At 42.4% G+C, this 18,432-nt stretch overlaps 1 protein-coding gene across 2 annotated transcripts; it reads right to left on the reverse strand.

Annotated features, from left to right (window-relative positions):
• Window positions 1-967: 967 nt before the first annotated feature.
• Window positions 968-17,652, reverse strand: NOTUM (notum, palmitoleoyl-protein carboxylesterase). Of its 2 annotated transcripts, none has more exons than XM_074260465.1 (12): window positions 17,529-17,652; window positions 15,614-16,038; window positions 13,338-13,390; window positions 13,083-13,178; window positions 12,257-12,317; window positions 12,012-12,070; window positions 11,331-11,433; window positions 9,775-9,966; window positions 9,170-9,270; window positions 6,937-7,084; window positions 4,852-4,899; window positions 968-4,733 (listed from the first exon to the last, which is right to left on the reverse strand). In XM_074260465.1, the coding sequence occupies exons 2-12, from the start codon at window positions 16,006-16,008 to the stop codon at window positions 4,424-4,426; spliced, it is 1,566 nt and encodes a 521-aa protein (XP_074116566.1). In that variant the 5' UTR covers window positions 16,009-16,038; window positions 17,529-17,652; the 3' UTR covers window positions 968-4,423. The 2 variants fall into 2 exon arrangements, with proteins under 2 accessions (XP_074116566.1, XP_074116567.1); XM_074260466.1 differs by lacking the exon at window positions 17,529-17,652 and adding an exon at window positions 16,395-16,549.
• Between the last annotated feature and the right edge of the window lie 780 nt (window positions 17,653-18,432).

Here is an 18,432-nt window from a genome sequence, read left to right on the forward strand (position 1 = left end):
TTCTGGGGTCAGAGGTTTTGCTCCCTAATGAATTTGTCTAAAAAATATCATTTGTGTTGGAGGTTTTTTTGGTCTGTGTTTTCTTTCACAGTATAACTTTTATTGAAATGTGTTTTCCTTCTTACTCTTGTAACAACGCCCTAACTGACTTCCCTGATTCTGATCTTTCCCCTCTCCAATTCATCTTTCACACAGTTGCCAAAGTAATCCTCCTGATGTATTGATCTGACTACATCCTTTAGTAACCCAAATCCTTTAGTAGCTCCCTGTGGAATAAGATACAAGTTCCTTAGCCTAACATTCCTAACCCTATAGTCTGCTTCTAACAAAACTAGAGTAATACTTTTTATATTTTTGTCTGTAATAGACATGTCTCCACCATAGGCATATCTGGAAAAGTCTTCTCCTACCACATACACCCTCATCTTTGTCCATTTATACTCTTATCTTCTTTCAAAGACCAACTCAGGTGGTGTCTGTTCTATGAAACATCATCTGATTTTCCCAGTCAGAAATGAACCATCCTCCTTGAAAGTTTCAGTCCATGCTTAATTTCCCCCAAGGAATTTAGGCTTTTTCTGACAGTTATTAGCATACATCCATTGTTTTATTTCATCATTGTATCTACAGAACCTAGGACAATATTTTGCACAAAGTGCTTAATAGATATTTATTCAATTGAATTAACAAAGTAAGCATCATCTGAAACTTGACAAAGTTGAGTTTCCTACCAGAAAAAAAAAAGCAGGATCTGAAAGCAAGAGTTTCACCTGAAGTAAATGCCATTCCTGTTCTTGGTACTCCAGACTGAGTACCAAGGATGCCATAAACCTATTAAGGGATGATGCTCTAATCTTAGGCTTTCCAAACCAGACTTTAGGCTTCTCTTTACTATCATCTCTTAATAGGAAAACCAGCAGGAAACAAAACTGCACTTTCAAATAAATAAGACAGTAAGATGAGGTTCTTTGGTTTTTTATTATTTAAAAAAAAATATGTTACAAAACAATATCATTCATCTTATATTCTTGCTTAATTCCTTTTAAAAAAATTAAAGTAATAAAAAAGTCACTTTATAAAATAATACAAAAGGTCATGAAAAGGCCTGGAAGATGAGGACTGAATTAGGGCTTCTGGTAAAATTGAGGAATCCAGTGCTTTAGGCTCTGCCCCATGGACCAAAGGTTCTGGGAAGAAAGGGTAGAAAAGGATAACAGGGAAATCCATGCTGGTGACAGAGGTAGAGCCAGGTGGGGGTTCAATGAGGGTCTTGCTTCATTTGATGAGCAGTCAGTCTCTGGACAGATTGCATTGGAAGCAATGGGGAGGAAGAGTTAAGACCAGAGACCTCAGCCAGGGAAGGAAGTAGGAAGAGTGAGTGGAAATGATGGGAACATTATACAGAAAATAATTACTCCCTCCTAGAATTTTTGATCAAGAAAAAGATGAAAGCCAAGTAAGGACTGAAATGCATCCTAGATTTTTGAAAAACAGTAATAAGGGCTCAGAGAAAAGACTGCGTAGGATTCCTATGGACTAAAAATTCTATGGGGGATATCTGCCTACGGGAATGAGATACTCTCAAGAATTTCTTGGTGATTGAAGTCACTAAGGGAAACAATTCCAATGAATAAAAATAGATGACCAAAGACAACAATGTGGATATATTGTGAACCAGACAACTGAAATTTCAAAGAGATATAGAAAGAAGATAGGAAAAAAAGGGAAAGGGATAGAGAATGAATATAAGAACATGACACTGTCCCATAAATATAGTGTAACAAGTGCTAAAGCTCAGAATAAGCTGAGGATAGCTAGGAAAGCTAAAGATAACCAAAAGCAAATGATATTTAAAAAACCCTATTCAGACAAAAGAAGACTAAATAAGACCAAGGACAGATTCTTGAGGGGTGTGTATATAAGTGAATGAAATAAAATAACTGACAACATAAAATAAGGGTCTTTGATTCTAGTTTTCTTTTATGTTTTCTGACAAAGAAGATGAACTCTGAATTGATAATAACAGAGAAAGGAAGATAGCAGGGAGTTGATATCGAAGAGGAAGAAGGAAAGAGTAAAAGAATAGCTAGATGTCCTTAATCAGTTACCATGGCCAAAATGGACTCCTCTTTGGATCCTGAAAGGGGTGCCATTGATGGAAGAACTACCTGTCAATGGTATTTGAAAGACTTTAGAAAATGGGAGATGTATCACAAGACTAATGAAGAGCAATTGTTAGCCCAATTAAAAAGGGATGGAAAAAAATTGTCTACAGGCCAGCAAGTGTGACTTCATTTCTTGGGAAAACTCTAGAATGAATCTTAAAGAGAACAATTGTAGAGAGTTGGAACTCTGGAGAAGTATACTTGAAACAAGGTGTTAACTCAGTGGAATTGATGAGATAATAGTTCTCTAGTATACATATACTTAGTACTTAGCATGGTGATGTAATGGTTCTCTAGTTTACACATACTCAGTATACTATAATGATGTAATTATAATAGGGTATTTAAACTGGGGACAAAGTCAGACTCAGGGGGAGACTGGTTGAGACTGGCAGACTGATAGAAAAGATTGGATCAGACTATGACAGACACAGACTATATGAGACAATAAAGACTTTGGACTCTATTCTTGTCCATTCTCATGGTGTCAATCCTGCTGAGACCAATGCCCTTCCGGAGGACCTCCAGAAAGCTAGTCTGAACATTACAAACAATCAGTGAATATCTAGAAAAAGGATATCAATCAAAAAGAGCCAGCATGGCTTCGTCAAGAACAGGTCATACCAAACAAATGTTATTTCCTTTTTTTTTTTTTTTTTGAACATGATTACTGAAGGAGCAAATTAGAGTGCTGTGGATATGATTTACTAAATTTTAGTCAAGCATTTGATGAAATATCCACATTTTTCTAATGGAAAAGTTGGAGAGATATGGGGTAGGTAGCAATATAATTAAATGGATACAAAATTGAATGGCAAAAAAAAGAAAAAAAATTGAGTGGCAACTCAAAACAGTAAGTCATTCATAATTCAATGATAAAAATTTATAGGGAGCATCTAGGAAAAACCCCCAGGGATCTGTGTTTGGCTTTGTCCAATTGAATATTTTTATCAATGACTAGGACAAAGTCATAGTAATCAAATTTTAAGTGACACAGCAGGAATTTAATGATAGCACTGTCATTTATGACAGGCAGGATCCAAAAAGGTAGGCTAGAGAAATCAGTTGTTGAAAACCAATAAGATTAAATTGAACTAAATTGAAGTAAGATTAAATGTAAATACTCACCTTTCCATTAAAGAAGTCAACTTTCCAAGGATAGGATGGGGGAAAGGGCATTGTTTAACAATACTATGTTGGGGAAAAATCTGGAGGTTCTGCTGGACTACCAGTTTAAGATGAGTCAAAGTAGGAGATGGTAGATAATAAAGTTAATATAATCCTAGTCTACATTAAGAGGAATAAGATAGGGGGCAGCTAGGTGGTGCAGTGGATAGAGCACTGGCCTTGAATTCAGGAGGACCGGAGTTCAAATGTGGTTTCAGACACTTAACAAACATTTCCTAGCTGTGTGACCCTGGACAAGTCACTTAACCCTAGCCTCAGAAAAAAAACAAAAACAAAAACAAGAAAACAAAACAAAAAAGGAGGAATAAGATAAAAGGAGGGGACTGGGCCTGTATATTCTACCCCTGTTGGATCCTCTTTGGAATATTGTTTTCAATATCAGATAACACATTTTAGGATGGACTGGATAATGTCCAGAGAAGGGTGCACAGGATGATAAGAAGCCTAGAGTCCATGCCATGAGAGCATTTGAAGGAGTTAGGAATGTTTAGCCTGTAGAAGAGAAGATGTGGAGTGGGGTTAGGGAAGGGGAACACATGGAAGTTCTAAGTATTAGAAGGACTGTCATGGAAGATGGATTAGACTTGCTCTGCTTGACTTTTAGAGGGCAGAAACAGAAGCATTGGGTAAAAGTTGCAAAGAGACAAATTATTAAGAAATAAAAATTATTAGAAATAAAAATTAGGAAAACAATTTCCTAACAAAGCTATCTAAAATTGAAATGGGATGCTTCAGAAGGCTCTCTTCCTATCCCCATTGGAGGTCTTAGAGTTAAACTGAATAGTCCACATTGAGCAGGTTATAATGAAGATTTTTTTTTGACTGTCCATTGAGAGCTCTTCCAAGGTCCAGTGGAGGATGAACAGGTGGTTTAGTGTTCTGTTGGCCCCAATGGGACACATGTGTCTAGATCTAAGAGGCAATAGGCACAGAGCAAGAATGTGAGCTTGGTCGTATGAGGTGAGGTGGAAAAAGGAAGGGAGGCAAAGGGTCGGGGGAGGAGGGGGAGGAGGGGGGGAGATCACCCTCTCCTGTGCTGGCCATGAATCATTTCCACATGCTGACTTCATTTAAGTCCCACTGCTAAGCATCCCCAGGAGCTTGCCTGGATCTAACCCTTGTTGCTGAGCCATTTTTTGTACATCAAAGCCCATGTGCATGAGGAACTGGATTATGTTCATCTCTTGTCCTGTAAATTGGTCTCGGATAGTGGGACAGGAGGGGTTACAATGGGGCCAGGGGCAATTGTCAATTAGGTGAACTGGACAGCCCTTCAGGGGGGGTGCTTTGCCATTTTTGTTGCTCTCATGAAGACTTCGGTCCCAGCAATGAAGTGCTCGAGGCAATGAGGTGCCCTTCACCTGAATGTCTGTCCAGTGGCTAAAAAAGATTAAAGCATACAGGTGAGCGAGGGGGTGGCAGAAAGATGGGTTAGGAGAAGAAGCAGAGGGAAGCTTGTAGGTAGAACTGAATCGAATTATTGTCCTGAGATACTTACTTTCGGATGATGATCTCATGGGATAGGCAGGCAGGGGCAAAACTAGCCCTGTATGGGGGAAAGGAGATATAATCAGTGATTATCAGTTACCCACTGGTGCCAACTTCAACCCCTTTCTTACTACAATGTACTCAGATGCACTCTGTCTTCCAAATTCTTTGGCCTGTGTCTCATGCTTTTCTACCAGTTCTTTGCCCCCTACATGTAGAATCACAGATTTAGGGCTGGAGAGTATTTTGGAAATAAGCTAGTCCAATGCTTTCATTTTGCAGATAAAGAAACTGAGATGAAATGAATTGCTCAATTTCATACAGCTAATAGTTGACAGATCTAAAATTTGAACTTGAGTACTCTCATTCCAAATCCATTGTCTTTTATGTTATACCATATCATCACTAACTTCATTTTTCTGTTGTTTTTTTTTTAACTTATTTTTTTCTGCTTATACATATACATTTTTTTTTAATAATACATTTCCTTATGAATCATGTTGGGAGAGAAAAATTAGAACAAAAGGGAAAAACCACAAGAGAAAAGAAAAACAGAAGAAAAAGATCTTTTCCACAAAGATGTTTCTTTCTAATTAGAGGCTTCTAGGTGGTACAGTGGTTAGACTACTGGGCCTAGAGTCAAGAAGAGTGAAGTTCAAAGCTAGTCTCAGACATTTAGCAATTGTGTGATTCTCTATCTGCCTCACAGTTACCTCAACTATAAATTAGGAATAATAATAGAACTACCACTATGGATTTGGTGAGAATCAAATATTTGTAAAAATTTTAGTGCAATAGGGTAACTAGGTGAATAGAGCACCAACTCTGAAGTCAGAAGGATTTGAGTTCAAATCAGCCTAGTGACCCTTGGCAAACCACTTAACCCAGACAGCCTCCAAAAAAAGTGTTTAAGCACAATGCCTAGTACACAGTAGGCACTTAATAAATTCTTATTTTTTCCATTTATATGAATCTGCTCACTGACCTCCACTTATGAATTTTTTTCTTATGTAAATGCTTTTGCACATGCTATTTTCCACAATAGGAATGTCCTCTTTCCCCTAATGCATCGCTCTATCACCTTCAAATTTCTGTTCAAAATCTATTTTCTCCTGGAGATCTCATCTAAATTATCCTATCTGAAACCTCACTCCTTTGCTCAGGTTCTTGCTTAGCCTTTTTATAGGCATTCACTAAATACTACTATTTTCATATTTCCTCATTCAATTTACTTTTAAAGAGTTTTTCATATTATCTAATAGATTGATTATAGGCTATTTGAGGATAAGAATCAGTTTGTTTTTGTTTGCTTTTCCAACAGTTAGCACAAGGTTTTCTATATAACAGATACTTAATAAATCTTTGTTGAACTTGCTAAATTGAACCAGGGGCATGTGATAGGGGAATTATAATCATAATAAAATTAACATTTACATAGTGCTTACTATGTACCAGGAACTACTGTTAATCTTCACAACAATCCTGGGTTCAAATATGGCCTCAGACAAGTCACTTAATTCTCTTTGCCTCAGTTTCCTCATCTGTAAAATGAATTGGTGAAGAAATAGCCAACCACTCCAAGAAAATCCCAAATAGGATTATGAAGAGTCAACTACGATTGAAAACGATTGAACAATGCAACCATTTCATTTGACCTTCACAATTATCCTGTTGCTATTAAAATCCTCATTTTAGAATTGAGAAAACTGAGGCAAACAGAGTAAGTGCTTTACCCAGGCTCATACAGCTAAGAAACATGTGTGACTGGATTTAGCTTCAGGTCTCTCTGGCTCCAGGGCCAGTACCATATTCTGGATGATTGTAAGATATTTTTCTAACCAGGGAACTCAAAGCAGAGGTTTTCATACAAGGAACACTAGAAGTAGTGGCTAATGACTGGCTCTCACCTGCCACCACATTCTGTCTCAATTTAGGAAAAATATTTAATCTCCTTAAAGGATCTTGCTTTCTCTGCTTAGGAATTCAATGGTAGATGATCTGGGCATGGTGTCCAGGAAATTGGAATAAACTACCCCCAAGTTTTTTGACCTTGTCCCTCACCTTGTGCCCCCACCTTCATGCTGAAGATACTCACGACACATCCTTTAGAGTATTCCGAAGCTCCCTGCCAAGGTTCTGTATATAAAGCCATTGCCCTTCTTGCACAGGCTGCCCTGTGAGATGTACATTATCCACAGTCAATTGGGCCTCATCAAACAGCCATTGTACTACAAACACAGGACCTAGGACAAAGCAAAGGCATATATTGTCTCAAAGCATAGTCTTCCCACACCTCCATCCCCACCTGATTTTCCTCAGGGACAACTCCAAGTATTCCCCCCTAATCCCCTACTAGTTTTCTCCTACCTTTCTTTAGGGATGGGAAGTATTTATTGTCTTCTGCCTATAACTCAAATTTTTCCCACCTTTAGGTCCATGCTCTTGCTCTACACCCTTCTCTTGGAAGATCTTTCCAATTTCTTTCTGAAAGCATCTTTCCCTTGCTTTACAATTTGACTGTGAGGACTTATCTTCTGGGGAAGTTTACCCCACTGATGGATCTTTTATCCTGCATCCCCAACCTCATCCCACCCTCCTGATTTATGCACAGGAACCCAATTTCCCTTTATTTTGGGCTTCAGAACCCTAAAACCACAGAATGTCTGAACTAGAAAGGATCTAATACAGTTCCTTCATTTGACAAATGAGGAAATAGAGGCAAAGAAAAAGGAAAATGATTATCCCAGGTCACACAGCTAGTTAAGTGGTAGAACTGAGACTAAAAACCAAGACTTAGGTTCAGCGCTCTATATTCATGAGTTCTTTCCATTCTAACACAATGCCTCTCTTATATACTCTTATATTAATGCTAAAAGGAAATTTAGAGAATGAGTGACTTGATTCTGGAATGAGGGGTGGGAGAATAGGAAAAGGGAGGAGTTGGAATTACTTCTTGTTTGGAGCCCATAGTTAAATTTTCAATGTGAGGATTCACACTTTGGAAATAGGCCACCACTACAAATCAGAGACTGGGTTGTAAAATCATTGAACAGAGCCCAAATGAATTAAAAGGCTCAAAGAATAAAGTTATCAACAGGATGAAGGCTAATAATAACTGACATTTATATAGTGCTTTAAGGTTTGCAAAATGTTTCACATCTATTATTTCATTTGAGCCTCACTTTACCCCTTGTTTGAGCTCCAATTCCCTCCAATTCTAAGCATCCCCAGTGGTTGTCCCTCAGTGACAATTCCTTTTAAACAACTTCAGTGGTTTCTTAGCTCAGAGCTGAGTACCACAGAAGTCAGTTCATTTCATTTGGGAACAGCTCCAGGTGATAGAAATTTCTTGGTTCTTTTTAAGTATGCACTAACTCCTTTGAGGCATATTGATCTCCTTAATCAAATAGCTCATATTCTATCTCAAATATTTCTTGGCTGTGTAATCCTGCACAATTGATAAATTCTCTGAACTCTAATTTCCTTATGTAAGAAATAGGGACACTAAAGCCCATAGTACTTACTTACTTACCTTTCTTCAAAGTGAGCTTCAAATCTTATATGCAAAAGTGCTTTACAAACTTTAAATTACTAATTAATTGTCTGTTATTGTTATGATGAAAATAATAATTAACTTCTCTAAGGCTAAAAATCAAAAGAGAAAGTACAGATTTGTATTGGATTCCTCATTTGGAGCTTCCCACAGCAATCAAATTAGATGCCCCCTTAAAAAAAGGATAAATAATGAGTGTAGGCGTAGCTAGATGGTACAATGGATAGAGCACTAGTCCTGGAGTCAGGAGGAACTAAGCTGAAATCAGCCTCAGATACTTACTATCTGTGTGACACCTCCCCCACAAAAACACACACACACACAAAATCAGGAAGATCTGGGTACAAATTCTACTTTTGGCATTTACTTGCTGTGTGATCAAGGATAAATCACTTAATCTCTTAGATAACTCTCCATGTTATAGGTGAATTGCCTAGCTACATCACTGGAGTTTTCACTCTAGGCATCCCTTTACACCAACTAAATTACAGGTCCAGATTAAAACAAAACAAAACCCACACAACAAAGAAACCAAACCAAAGCTAGACTATTAGCTCCCTGAGTGTAGGGGCCAAGGCTTTTTCTTCCTCTATATCCCTTAAACAATGTAGAGAGTACAGATTCTGTGCTGACTATGAGCCCCTCCCCACATTCCCAGAATTTGATCTCTCAACTGTTTACTTGTATTCCGAATTTTCAGGGAGAATAAGTGGGGGCTTTGAGATCTTTTGCCATCATGCCTCCTCCTAAGCCCCAAGCTCCCACCCCCACTCACAGCGCAGGGTAGGGTAGATTTTGTATCCGAAGAAGCAGTTCCACTCCTCGCCTTCCTTGAACTGTAGCCGGCAGCGCTCGGGGACGACCCCGTTCCAGTACCTGGAAGGCCAGGAACTTTGGAATCAGGCCAGCTCTTGAGAACCTCTTCCAATCCCTCAACTGTGGGATGGGGGGAAGGAGGATCCCATATAGGGTGACAGCTAGATAATTTTCCCTCTAGTTAACTCTGCCCACCATTCCATGGGTACTCACCTCCCATCACTGGGGCCATGGGCCTAATCCAACACTATCCCAAACCCAAAGAACTCAACTATTGGAATTTGTACTTGATTCAGTCTTTGGTATTGCTAAGAATTTCCTTCTACGCTCTCATCCCTGTCTTAGACTGGAAACGCAAGCCATTTCCAAATCCAAGCCCTGGATTGGGGTGTCATCCTTCAAGCCCCAGCTGTATCCTGGGCAGGATGGGTCTTTTCTATTTTGGGAAGAAGGGCTCAAAGGGCAGTGATGTCTGATGCTAAAAAAGGGGAGTGGTATGGACATCTGCAGCAGGATGTCAATAACTTGGGAGGGGTAGTAAAGGAGGGCAGAGAAGGCTGTCACCTGATCCCTCGGCGAATGGCTTCAGTGGGTGCACAGGTAATCGTGTCAATGCAGTCTGTTCGTCGGTACTGCCTGTTGTCCAGGAACCATCCAGAGTCAGCCAGACCCCGAACCTGGATGGCTGAATAGCCCAACTCCTCTAACTGCTCTGCAACCCGGTCCACATTCAGAAGAACACCAGTGCCTCCAGCACTGCCAAGTGAGAGAGAAGACATAGGGTCGGCTGATCCAGCCAAACAAGTAAGCCAAGACCATTTCTAGAAAGGTCACTTAGCCCTGGGCTCATTGCATATTTTGATGTTATTTATTTTAAGAGAGTCATTGGAAAAGTGTCTGAATTTGGCAATAATGGTACTCAAATTGAATCCTGAATGGGTTTGCTACTCACTGCCCATGTGAATTTGAACAATCACTTCACCTCATTGGCTATGTCCTCTCTATAAAATGATAGCACTGGACAAATGTCTTCAAGAAGATATATAGAAAAACAACAGCACTCCACTTCTTGGCAGAAGTAGGAGAGCCATAGTTGTGGTATGTGGCATACAGATTCAGAATTAAAATGTATTGAAATGTACATGTACAAACATATAAGAAATGTTTTTTTTAATTATTATTTTCCCTTTAAAATGTTATATGAGATGGCTCTCAGGCAAGGATTGGGGAAGAGGGATCATGGGAGAAATTCTGGTAATGTAAGAAAATCAGTTAGTCAACAAGCATTCATTTATTGTCTACTACATACCAGACATTGTGCTAAACAATGAGAATGCAAATACAAAAAAACAAAACAAAACACCCAAACCCAAACCAACCCCCAACAAATATATCAATAAAATTTATTTTTAGAAAATAATGGGAATAGACTAAATAATTTATATGATCCCTTTCAAATGTAAATCCAGTGATTTTAATGATCTCTTTCTTTCTCTTCATTCTTCCCATCCCATACTTTCTCAGAACATAGTCATATCTAGTGTTTCTTCTGAGAAGTAAGGGCTAGTGGGATAGAAGGATCACCATCTTGGGAATGGAAAGACCTATGTCCTATTCTTAGCTCTCTATCCCTTCTTCTGAGTCCACTTTCTCATTTGCAAAGTCAGGGAGTTGAATGAGATGATCTCTAAAGTCCATAGAAAATCTTCATGTTGTACTTGTAGGTCAAGTACCTGGAGCAAGCCCTTACCATTTTCAAAGATATGCATATCCCTAAAACGAATTGGGATTAGTAACTGATGTGTTTAGCTAGAATAGTTAGTCAGTTGGTCTAAATAACTCAAAACAAAAGCTTTTACTGGGATGGCATCAGAAGTATAGTAGTAACAAATATAATAGGTAAAATAAGATAACTCTAACAAGTGCTTTTTAAAAAATGAATTCCTGTGAAACAAATTATTTGAGCATTGACCAGTGTCCTTTCCTTTGTTTTCTACCCTGCCCTGCCCCCAGTTTAATGCAATTTAATGGTTAGCAGCTCCTGGAAATCATTCCTCTATATTCTACATAGTTTATTCTCTCCCCTCTCTTAGCCTCATGTTCCTCCTTCTGCTACTCACCTGCTTCCAGCAAGCAGCAGTACCTTGGCACTGGTCAACCCTTTGCCCAGGAGTTCTCGAACCACTTCCTGGATAATAAGGGCTCCCATGAAAGCATACTCATCTGTAAAGCAAAGGAAGTGTCTCTGCTTTAGAGAAGCATTATTGCTTAAGCAATAATGGTCCTTCTAATGCCCTCTCTCTACTCCAGCCCTATGAAGAGTTTAGGCTTCATTCATTAAAATGGCTATCTCTCACTTGGAAAATTGGGCTCTTTGGGAATTTTAAGTTTGGGTGGACAAGGCCGAATTGAGTGCCCACTTTTTTTTTTTTTTTTTTTTTTTTTGATGAGGCAATTGGGATTAAGTGACTTGCCCAGGGTCACACAGATAGGAGGAGGTATTAAGTGTCCGAGACTAAATTTGAACTCAGGTCCTCCTGACTTCAGGGCTGGTGCTCTATCCATTGCACCATCTAGCTACCTTGAGTGCTCACATTTTAAAGACAAAACTATGTCTACCATGCCCCACAAAAGTCAGGGCTACTTGTCTAAATGAAGAAGATAGTACGAAGGACAAATACCCGGGAGGAGATTTAAAAGGTTTTAGGACTAGAGGAATCATGACTAGGTTAGAATAGCCATGGATCCCTATGGCCATGAAAGAAAAGAGAGAGAAGGGACAGAAGAAGAAGAGAACTCACTGGTTTCAGACTTTGAGGAAGCTCCACTCCAGACATCACTAGAGCAATAGGGAATAAAGCTGCAAAAGAAAATGTTGATAAGACTGGCAAAAAAAAAAAAAAATTTCTCTATTCTAAATTGATACTTCCCCCAGGAAGCTTAAGCTCTGCTTTTCTGTTGGATATGCCTCTAAAATTTCTCCATGTTGTGATTTCACCCCATCTCCCACAAGGAATAATCCGTATCCCCCATACTTATCCCTTACACCATGTTGGCATTCCACCAGTGTGGATTCTCCTCTGGTTGGGATGAGAGAATGCCAGTACCTATAGGGGAGCAGAGAAAAATAAGGGGACTTTTAGTCAGGCTTGAAAATTTTGATAGAAGGTGTGCAGATATGTTGGCACTATAGGGAAGTGTCAAATTAAGCCCTAGGGATAGTGGAATATTAGAGTTGCTACCTCTATCTAGCCTAAGACAAACATTAACTATATATATATATATATATATATATATATATATATATATATATATATATATATATATATATATATATATATATATATATATATATATATATATATATATATAAAAGACACTTTGTGTCTTTATTATCCTTATCAAAGAATGTTTGGTAACCTTCTAAGTTTGAAAATACAGGAGATTAGGAGTGATGAAGAAGAGCTATACAAACAGAGGATGCTTCTGAGGACCTGAGAAGTCTTTTTAGACAGAATAGTTTAAAAAGTTAATAATTAGAATTTCTCATTTCTTTAGACCAAAGGCCTCAAAATTTAAGATGATTCCCTTTTACAGCTGCCAAAATTGAAGCACTGACAGAGTCATAACAACTTAGTAATAGAGTAATAGAGCTGAAAGCTGCCACTTCTCTTTCTCTAAACATAACTCCTGAGAAAAGTCAAGGAGTTAGGGCCAGGCAGTGGGAAGTTACCTAGTACCAATCTTTCTTTAGGGAAAGGGGTCTAGAGTCCAAAGGAAGATTGGGAGCTATTAAAGAGAGGCCACATAGACAGGAGAGTGAAGGAAAAGATAGCCATGCAAAGTGAAAGAGTATATGTATGACTGCTGACCTGTGCGAGTTCTGGGCCAGTCTTTGGAGCTCATAAGGCGCCTCATGGTGTCATAGCGAGAATCACAGTTCTCCCGGTTGAAACAATACCAGCCGCCTGCCAGGTTAGATCCATATTGAGTGGTTTGCCAGCCTTCCAGCCCTCCTTCAAAAGGACCCTCCCTAACTATCATTCTTTACCCTTTTTTAGTTCCACAGTTCTTAGCCTTTTTCTCTTCCCACCCTCATCATCCCCACTCTTCACCCCAAGGCCTACCTTCCAAAAAGAGCAACCAACGCCGACTGCCCTTAGACTCCTTGAGGTAGTAGCTGTAAAAGAAATAGGATTAGTAGGTCAACTAGATCTCCCCCGGCTCTCTCTATCACACAGATAAGAAAGGGTTATTCCACCTGTCACCAAGTCAGGGCAGCCCTGTGCCACATGGGGGCGCAAGAGACTAGGTAAATCTGTAGCAAGTTGAAGGTTAAAAACTTTAAAGAAGGATAAGGTTTTGGAAAGGACAGAAACAGGTCTCCTGGGGCTAGTTTTAGGAAGAAGTTAGGGCAGGTTCAGATTCTTTTTACCCCAGAGGGACGAGCCAGCTCAAAGGAAGAGTTGTTAAAGGAAGACAAAAGGGTGTTCCTGTTCTAAAGGAAAACCCGGTAGAGGCAATCCAAAACTTTTGTTCCCAGGCCAGCTCTGAAACAAAACATGTTTGTGACCTTGGGCAATTCATTTGACCTCTCAAAACCCCATTTCCTTAGCTATAAAATAAAGAAGATAATAACCCACTCTTCATGCCCTGCACTTGTGATGGAAACTTGAGAATATTCTACAAACTTGTGTTCTACATTGAAGTATTGTTGCTAGGGGAAGGAAGCAAGGGGCACCTTCTACATTGATCTCCAGTTAATCCTAGAGTGAGAACTAAAGGAGGAAAAAGAGGAGTGATCTGCATATTCCAGTCAGTCAGAGGTGTAGTTAGGAAGGACAAACATGGTCATAAGAGAAGAAAAGTAGGGGGAGATAAGATGGAAAAGAATGATGGAGAGTTAAGAGTAGGAAAAAGGATTTAGGGGAGGGAATCCTGGTTCAGTTTTGCTCACTGACTCATCACCACCCTCTCCCAAAAGTCTGCTTGTCTGCTGTGTCCCACAATGTAGTCATGTGTATGTCCAGTCTTTTCTTTTCCCTCTCTCCCCCCGCCCCCCGGCCCAATAGTTAGAGTTCTCTTCCAGGGCAGTAACAAGTGTTTTCTATTCCTACTCCTTACTTCCAGTCCCCAAGTCTGTGCATTTCATGGATATTAAATTCATGGGGTTGATAAGACATTTGGTAAACAGCTGTTTATGATGACTGTCACTAATTTGCTGCATAATCTTTGCAACATTACCTTTCAGCCTCATTTTCTGGCTCTCAATATATAGAGAAGTCCTACTTCCCTTCCATTCTCTTCAAGGTACTACTTAATGGCATCTTTCCTTCACTCCCCACCCTCCATCCCCCACCCCATACACACACACACACACACACACACACACACACACACACACACACACACAGAGCCATGTTCTTTCACCTAGAGGGAGAAATAATATCCCCAAAGTTGGTTATTTAGTTTCAGAAGGTGGAATCCTGGATTCCAACAAACCCAAGGGCTTACACTGTGCTGGGCACTGAGGGTATGGATATTGGGTCCTCTTCTTCTTCTTCTTTTTTTTTTAAAGATATTCATTAGCCAAGTCAGGTAGATTAATGAAGCAATCTTTAGGCAAGGAAGTACCCCTGTCGCTGACTTTCTTCTCTACATTCTCTTCATTTCTTCAGATGGAAAGGAACCTGAACTTATTCTTAAGATATCATGGCATCCTTTCAAAGCAACTGACTTTCTTGCAGGGAAACTGAGTGGATTACTTTTCTTCCCTCATTGACCATTTCTTTGGAGCCACATATTGGACAAGACAAAGGATAATAGGTAAATTCAGGACTTTTTATAGTCTTGAGCTAGAGTGGATTCAAAGTCTTCAAAGGCTTCAAAGTTTAGAGTCTTTCCCTAACCTATCATAAGCTGGGAAAATCTGAGGGATGCTTTTCTACCTAGAGTCTACTCCAGGAAAAGGAATGGACTTAGGACCAGAGGAGAAAGGGCTCCCACTCACTTTTTCTTCCTCCTCTTTCTTGGGAGAAAAAGCTCCAGGGTCTCTAAAGGAAGAGCAGACTAAAGTCTTCTGCTACTACTACATAAATGGGGGGGGGAGTGGGAGGGGGGGAAAGGAGGATGTATGCGGGAGGGGGGGAGTGGGGGCAGAGACTGTGGTGTGGGATGGGCTGAGATCCTGCTTCTGTTCTCTTGTAGTTTCCTTAGGAGAGAGAAGGCTGAAACGGCGTCCACCTGCTGCAGAAAGGAGTGGAGTTGGAAGAGGGCTGCAAACTAGGGAGAGGTGAATGTGTAACCATTGGAGACCCGAAGGGCCTGCACAGATCGGGATCGTGGGACTAGAGTTTGGAGGAACGGGAGAAGGTGAGAGGATTCAGTCTCTGAAGTCACTTACCCGGCGGGGCTACCGTCATTACAAGTCACCGAGGTGTTGAGCAGGAGATGAAGCCGCAAGTCCTCATCCAGCTTTTGCGCGGAACAGGGATACAGAGACTGTGCCAGACTCTTGATCTGAGACATAAAGCTGTCCATGTTGCCTTCCACGGCCGTGAAGTCCAGCGGGAAGCTCTCCACTGGCTGCCCTGCTACCTCGCCCAGCTCCCGGCCAGGAAGCGCCTGGGGTTGGGTCTGGGGCTGAGAAGGAGGCTGCTGCTGCTGCTGCTGCTGCTGCTGTTGTTGCTGCTGCTGCTGCTGCTGACCACGCCGTCTCCAGGTTTTCCTTCCTTCGCTGCCGGGGCCCCAGTGCAATAAGCCCAGGAGGAGCAGTACTCGCACCGCTCTTTGGCCCATGCCAGCGCTGGTCCTGTCTTTCCGGGCCACCTGCAGGAGAAGCGGATCAGCGGATGAGCCCCAGCGGACTTTGAAATCCGAACCCGGGCGCCGCAAGGTCTGTGGATCCCCGGCTGTAGTCCTACTGCCCTGGACTGGGCACTGGACTCCAGCTAGATCCTTGCTTTTTCGAAGAGATTGTCCTTCCTAGGGTGTCCAGATCCACTCCGCTCCACCGTGTCTCCGGTGGGCTCTGGGCTCTACGCTAGCCGCTAGGCGTCAAAGCGATCTCCTTGGCCCCGAGGCTCAGTCCTCTTGCCCCAAGCTGTGCAGGCACTGGGTAGCCTCTACTTGGACTGGGCTGGATTGGTCTGGGCTGGGCTAGGCTGTCCCAGGCAGATGCTTACTCTCTCCCCGCACCCTACTCCCCGCGTCCTGCTCCCCGTTCCGCGTCTAGAGGAGGGCAGTTCTGGGTCTGGGCGCTTTGGCTCGGTCCCGCTCCAATGAGCGGCAGGGGCAGAGCCTGGGCGTAGTTTGCGGGGCCCGCGGCTGTCCTGGTGCCCACGCGTTAGATGTGCAGCCACCGCCTCCCGGGCCTTCGCGGAGCTCAGGGGCGGGGGTGTGGGGGGTGTGTGTCTGGGGTGGGGGTGGCGGGGGAGGCGGTGATCTAGCTTTTTTCTAGGCGGAGGCATCGTCTTTTCTTCCTAAACCGCAAACATGACAGAGGGGGCCTGGATTACCCCGCCGTGACCGCCTGAGGCGCTCCCGGCCCCGGCTTGGTGTGGGGCAGCGCGGCTGTGGCTCCTAGCGCTGCCACAGCGGCTCCCATTAAGGGAAAGCCAGCCAGGCGCCTTTCCCCTATCCCGCCCCTTCCTCCCCCCCACAGAGGGCTGGGGGAAAAGTAAGGAAGGGATTGTTTTTACGGGAAGGGGGGAAGTCACCTGCGGGGGAAAAAAATTAACTCTCTTCCCCTCCCCCCCTCCCAGAACTCCTAAGAGCTGGCGGTAAAAACAAAACAAAACAAAAAAACCCAAAAAACAAAAAACAAACATCTCCCAGGGCGGGGACAAAGTTTGGAGACTGGAGTTCACTGGGACTCTATCCCTATCCATTCCTTTCACCTCAAGTTTGGAGAACGGTCCCTGAAAGATTAAGGGAGGGCACAGCTGGAGAGCGCACCTGGAGCAACAGGACAATGACATCCCTGGAATCCTCTAAACTCCTCCGGCCCCCTCCCCACTTCTGCCCGCCTACCCAAGCGCAGCGCGAGCAGCACCTGGGGCCGCTGGCATTTTCCGAGAGCTAGCAACATCTGGAGGGAAGGGGGCGGTTCATGGATTTAATTCGTGGGTCTTTTAGCCTTGAAGATTCCTCTGACAACCATGCTCCCCAGGGTTGCGTACCCTCGTCCCCGCCCCCATTTGCCTATCGGGATTCGGGAATCGGGAGTCAGCGCCTGAGAGTTTCCCGACACCCCCACCCTTCCACCCTGGACATGATAGGAGTTTCTAGCTCCTGACTCAATGGAGCCCCGAGCTCACCGCTGGCTGTGCCCTGCACGGAGTTGCCCTGCTGATGGGGCTTCCAGGCCACTGGATCTCTCCTCCTCCCTCGCTCCCCTTCCCAGCTCCGCTCTCTGGCGCTGGCGGACAGCCGCCGGGGACTTTTATCTAGCTAGGACCGCCGGATCAAAGCGACGGCTGCCCTGGGCTTCTCCGAGTCTTGGGTGTGTGTGTAGCGGGGGTGGGGGATAGTAATAGTCATCTGAGCCAGGGTAAAGGGTGGAGGGGGAAAGAATGGACAGGTGTAGCTGGGAACAAGGGGCTGAAACAGTAAGGGGAGCGTTGGTAGGGAGGAAAAACTGGCTACCTCACATCACATAGGAACAGAAACCTCTTAATCCCGATGTGAGCAAGTTAGGATCTGCCTGAACTAAATCTTGGCACAGGTTTTTTTTTGGGGGAACTGTATTGGAAACCCCTAACCACAATGACATAGAGAACTACTATTTGGTACTACTCAGTGCCCTTTGGATGACTTTTTATCCTCTCTTAAAAGAGTCTGAGGACTCTTCCGCCTCAGCCCCACTGTCCTCAGAATTCAATGCTATGGGATCAAAAATGTATATTCGGGAAGCAACCTTAGAGGCCGTGTAGTACAACTATCTCATTTTACAGATTAGGAAAATTGAGATGCAGAAAAGTTGAGTGGTTTGTCCAAAGCCACTTCTCGTTAGTAAATGGCAGATCTAAAATTAGAATCCAGATCCTCTCACCCCAAATCCTGTGCTCTTTCCACAAGATCACACAAAATAATGTGCGGCAAAGCTGGGCTTTCATCTGACCTCTGACACTGAGACAACGCAGACAACTGGGCTGGAATCCGGGAGCCCTGTAACCAATTCTTTGTGACCTTAGGCTTTTTATTTTCTTCTAAAAGTAAAAT

Source organism: Sminthopsis crassicaudata, chromosome 4 (genome assembly GCF_048593235.1).
Source record: "Sminthopsis crassicaudata isolate SCR6 chromosome 4, ASM4859323v1, whole genome shotgun sequence".
Classification (NCBI taxonomy): domain Eukaryota; kingdom Metazoa; phylum Chordata; class Mammalia; order Dasyuromorphia; family Dasyuridae; genus Sminthopsis; species Sminthopsis crassicaudata.